The sequence below is a fragment of the Otolemur garnettii genome, unplaced genomic scaffold, assembly GCF_000181295.1.
Source record: "Otolemur garnettii isolate 467f Iridium unplaced genomic scaffold, OtoGar3 scaffold00221, whole genome shotgun sequence".
NCBI classification, from domain to species: Eukaryota; Metazoa; Chordata; class Mammalia; order Primates; family Galagidae; genus Otolemur; species Otolemur garnettii.
The window spans coordinates 465,609-471,181 of NW_003852616.1; the positions used below are offsets into that span (position 1 = coordinate 465,609).

Sequence of the window (5,573 nt, forward strand, 5' to 3'; positions counted from 1 at the left end):
GGCTGGATTCGAACCTGCCACCTTAGGTGTACATGGCTGGCTTAGGTGTACGTGGCTGGTGCCTCAGCCGCTTGAGCCACAGGTGCCGAGCCACAATAAATAATTTTTAGCATAAGTATGCCATAAATATCTTATGACATACTTACATTAAAAAAGTATTCACTGATTAACCTGGTTTCTTGTACTCTTAATGAATCCCCAACAATAAATTTTAAAAAAAAAGTATTCACTGTTTATCTGAAATTCAAATTTAACTAGGTATCAAATACTTTTATTTGCTAAGTCTGACACCCTAAATACTTCTTGGACTAAATATAATTCTCATAATTCTTCCCAATATTTAAAAAAAATCACTTTTCTTTTCTTTCTAGGTTTACCAATCAAACCTAATTATTCTGGAATATGTAACTGGACACTACTTTCTTTTTACCGCCAATAACCAGATTGCCCTATGGAAAGACTTCAAACATCACACAAATACAGCAGATGTTGATTTAATACTCTATTTCTTACCTTTGTGTATGGGATTTACTGTTCTGTTGTGTTTTCCTTATTGATTTTTGTCTTTTAAAAAATTCCTTCCTGAAACATGGTATAAAAGACAAAATACACACTGTGGCTAGCCTGCCCGGCACGACTCCCCAGCCCCTGCAGCAGTGTGTGTACCATGTGTGCAGAGGGGGGCAGGGAGAATCACCATAGAGGGAACTTTCCAAGGACACAAGCTTTATCTCAGTGGCCACAGGAAACAGGGTGTGGGAAACTAAAGTCCATTCAGCTGGAGTGTGAGCTGCTGGGACTGGTCCATGATGCTGAAGGCAGCTCTTCCTGGTGCTAGGCCGGCCGCTCCCTATGGCACCATGCTCAGATAATAGCATAAGAAGCCAGCCATGTGAGTCTGCCTACAGAGTGGCGTGCACATGCAGGCCCTGTGCCTGGGACCTGAACAGTTAAAACACACTACCCATAGGCCAGGCGTGGTGGCTTACGCCTGTAATTCTAACACTCTGGGAGCCCAAGGAGGGTGGATTGTGTCAGTTCAGGAGTTCAACACCTCTCTGAGTAAGAGTGGGACTCTGTCTCTACTAAAAATAGAAAAAAACTAACCTGGCATAGTGGTGCATGCCTATAGTCCCAGCTATTTGGAAGGCTGAGGTGAGAGGATTGCTCGAGCCCAGGAGTTTGAGGTTGCTGTGACCTATGATGATACCACAGCACTCTGCCAAGGGCAGTGGAGTGAGTCCCCGTCTCAAATAAAAAAAAAAAAAAACCACCCACACTACCAGAGCTGCCCCCTTCCCTCCTTATCTGCACCTTTCTCTATCCTCACCCACCTATCACTCTCTCCAGCACTTCTGGCCTAAGCTACTGGTAGTCCCTAGCCCCTCCCCACAAGGCAGGCTGGGGAGGGGCTAGGGACTACCTGGGCTAGGGACCCCCCTTCCTGGGGTCCTGATGCAGCTGCCAAGGCTTCTGCTGGCCTCCCCTAGTTTACCCTGAAAGACATAGTTCAATCCTGAGCTTCTGCGCTGTGGTGTCACATCCATGTTGCCTGGGAGACGCCCATCCCCTGTGCCCCTTCCTCCTTTTTCTTCTTTCCCATCCCACACTTACTCTCTCCAGGCCTCTGCCATCTCCCAGGACCCCCATACTCTCTTGAAACTCAAGACCCTTCTATCCCATTGTCTCCTAGCTCTTCGGCTAGGGACTCACCAGGCTGTTTCCCTCCAGAGTCCCCCTCATCACAGACCCTGGTTGGCTCCCAAGCTCTACAGGCTGACCTCCCCGTGTCTTTCAGATCCACATCCTGCTCTCCAGACCCACTCAGTCCTTGCCTGGCCTCCCATGTGGCCTCAAGGTCTCTGTTCATACTGCCTGACACCAGACTGAGCCTCTGAAACATAATCTTTTGTTAGCCCTATGGGGGCTCCCTTGCCTCATGGCCATCAAAGGGAATAAAGGAAGTCACTGTTATCCCCTTCCCTTAAATCCCAGTTCTAACGCAATGGTCTCTAAGTGGCGAGACTAAAGTTCTGCTGCTTTTATTGTTCTGTTTTGTCTACAGAGCAATCTCTGGAGTTGGTTAAAAGTTCCTTCGGTGAGAGAAGGACTTGATGTTTCCACAGTGCTCTATCTCAGAACACAGAGTTAAAATCTCTCCAGAAAGAAGTCCCAATTCAAGGAGTTTCTGGCATTTAAGTGTGCTATGGTTTGAATGTGTCCTGCAGATTTCATGTGTTGGAAATACAATTTCCAATGTGGCAATACTGAAGGGTGGGCCTTTAAGAGGGGACTGGATCATAAGGGCCCTGTCCTGGTGAATGGATCCACCCATTCGTGGGTTAACAGATGAATGAGTTTTCCCGGCAGGGGAACTGGTGGCTTTGCAAGAGGAGGAAGAGACCCGAGCAGGCATGTTAACACCACTCAGTCCCCACCCTTGACACATGACGGCCTGTGAGTCCCCACCCTCAAGAAAGCCCTCAGAAGATGCCACCCCTCAACCTCAGACTTCTCCTTAACCGTAAGAAACTACTTCCATTTCTTTATAAATCACCAGTTTCAGGTATTCTGTTATAAGCAACAGAGATGGACTTTTACAAAGTCCCAACTACATTCGAGGCAAAATCTAAACATTAGAAATTGTACTTCCTCTGCCCTGGCAACTATAACACAGGAAGAAAGGCTGCAGGAACTTGTTAAAGTGTGGCTACGTGCAGCATGGAGCAGGTTCACCTCTCCACTATCCAGGAACCAAGTAGAGAAGCAGACACCCCAGGACACACTACACACACAGACCAGCTACGTACCCACAGGAGCAACCAAGGCCACAAACCCCATGTCTTCCACAGCAGCTCTGAGCTCTTCTGAGCTAATTACAGAGTGATCATGAAGAATCGTTCCACTCCCTTCAGCCAAAGAGACTGACACCTGCTGCACCCCTTCCCGCCGGGAGATGGCGCCTTTGATAGCCTGGGCACAGGATGCACAGCTCATGCCTGCAATGGTAAGCACTGTGGGACTGCTCTGCACCTGGTCTCTCTGCGGGGAGCCAGGGTAGTGGCAATTGGGAGACCCGTGATCTGTTCCACTGCCTTCTGCTCCATCAGGAAGAGAAACTTTAAAGTTCCCGGGTGGAAGCGCCTCAATGGCCCTCCGCAAAGACATGGGGCTGGTACGAGAAGGATCATACTGTACTTGGGCAGTTCTGTCCTCCAAAGACACTCGAATATTTTGAACCCCTGGGAGTTGGCCTATACTTCCTTCAATATTTAAGACGCAAGACGTACAGTGCATTCCATCTATTCTCAGTTGGAGGACGACCACATGGCTCCCTTGGTTGCCCAGGGTCTCAGAATTATTGGAATTCTGGTTAGCAAAAGCTGAAGGCGTCTTTGGGTTAGTGCTCTGTAACTGCCTAATATCAATTGGTCCCAGGCTTAAGGGCGTCACTTTGTTCTTGATGGCAGCTTCAAACCCCATGTCATTTACGTGATCCCTGAGGTCTTCTGGCTGAATGAGATAAGGCTGGTAAGTGACGATGGCCTCCTGGCTGCTGAGGGAGACTTTGGCCCTCACTACTCCTTGCAGTTTCCGGACCTTGCCTTCGATGGTGCTGACACAGGACTGGCAGGTCATGCCCTTCACACGGAGCCTCACCACAGCCTCCTGGGAGGGCCAGGACCTGGAGGGCCAGGAAGCAGCCTTTCCCTGTGTGATGCTGGCTTCAAAACCCATGTCCCCAATTTGATGGCAAACCTGCTGCAGGCTGATGACTGATGGCACATGTTTCACAGTGGCACTGCCTTGTTCCAGGGAAACCTCAATGCTTACGATGCCTTTCAAACTAGAAATCATGCCCTCGATGGACTGGACACATGACTGGCAAGTCATACCCCAAATCCTGATCAGGTTCGTGGCCACCTGAGGGGAAGGGCACAGGCCATCCGGACTGCCTTCGAAGCCAATGTTGTCAAAGGCAAAACTCTGCTTCATTGCTGGTTCCCAGGCACAAGTAGGCAAAGAAAGTTTAGATGAGATCTATAAGGAAAAGAAATAGCATTTTTTACCCTTAAAACTAAATATTTTCTATAATATTTCAGTTTTCCTGGTACTGAGATAATAAAAAAAGCCACTAGTGTCAAAACATCCCAAGAGTACGAGAACATAAGATACTGAGAAAGTGGCTCGGCGCCTATAGCTCAACCGGCTAAGGCGTCAGCCACGTACACCTAAGGTGACGGGTTCGAATCTCCAGCCCGGACCCGCCAAAACAACAATGACGGCTGCAACCAAAAAAATAGCCGGGTGTTGTGGCGGGTGCCTGTGGTCCCAGCTACTAGGGAGGCGGAGGCAGGAGACTCGCTTGAGCCCAGGAGTTGGAGGTTGCCGTGAGCAGTAATGCCACAGCACTCTACCCAGGGGGACAGCTTGAGGCTCTGTCTCAAAAAAAAAAAAAAAAATACTGAGAAAGTTAAAGACATCATGTATAAAATCAACAGGTTCATGTGGGTTCCCTTTAGCTCTGAGACTCTGTAATTCTGGACCTAGAAGCCAACTGTCTGCCCTCCTTAATGAAATATCTTTCTCGCCCAGCAGGTATGGAGGATTCTGAAGGAGAGAAGGAAGGTACAGTGCAGCTTTATGCACAGAACATAGCACTGCAGCCCGAAATGGGAAGGCACAGGTGTTACAAGACAGCTCTCATCTCTGGCTGATACCTGAAACCTCCCTGCAAAACTGTCTTCTCAGCTCAAACTCTGGAGGTCCTGTTGAATTGCAAACCCCGAAATAAGCAATACTTCCATAGCTCCCTCTAGGGCAGCGGTTCTCAACCTATGGGTCGGGACCCACAGGAACTACATTAAAGGGGCAGGGCATTAGGAAGGTCGAGAACCACTACTTTAGGGGTACCTGATTCTCTTGGCAGAAATTAAATGTGATTAACGTTCTTTGGGTGTAGGGTCCCAGTGCAGGTTCTCAGGCCCCTACGGTCAGAACCCACAGGTGGGCCACATGCCTGTGAAAAGAACTGCTCTCTGTACGAGGCAAAATGATCACTGGGCCAAGAGGGGCGGGAGGGGAAATGCTGAAAGAACAGAAAGTTAAGTTTAACAAGGAACTTCACAGCTCTGCCTCTGACTGTTACTGACCTCCGGGTGTTCATAGGAGTTTTAGTCATTACCTAGATCTTAAGTATGTTACCAAATTAAATTAAATAGACATATGTCTTTTTTTTTTTTTTGAGACACAGTTTCACTATGTCACCACAGTAAAGTGCCATGGCGTCACAGCTCACAGCAAGCTCAAACTTTGGGGCTTAAGTGATTCTCTTGCCTCAGTCTCCCAAGTAGCTGGGACTACAGGTGCCTGCCACAATGCCTGGCTATTTTTTTAGTTGTTGCAGTTGTCATTGTTATTTAGCAGGCCCAGGCAGGGTTCAATCAGCCAGCCTTTGTGTATGTGACCAGCACCCTAACCACTGAGCTATGTGTGCCAAGCCAAAAGGACATATTTCTTAACGTACTACAGTATAAGAGTAATTTCCTGACTTCTACATACGATGATGTGGC

General features: G+C 48.2%; 1 protein-coding gene across 2 annotated transcripts in view; it reads right to left on the reverse strand.

The window, feature by feature from the left end:
• The window catches only part of ATP7B (ATPase copper transporting beta), an 83,924-nt gene that overhangs the window by 35,508 nt on the left and 42,843 nt on the right, over positions 1-5,573 (reverse strand). For both annotated transcript variants that reach the window (XM_023508070.1, XM_012812748.2), the window contains exon 2: positions 2,811-4,041. In XM_023508070.1, coding sequence (XP_023363838.1) covers positions 2,811-3,996 — 1,186 coding nt within the window. In that variant the 5' untranslated portion in view covers positions 3,997-4,041. The remainder of the gene's footprint in view (positions 1-2,810; positions 4,042-5,573) is intronic.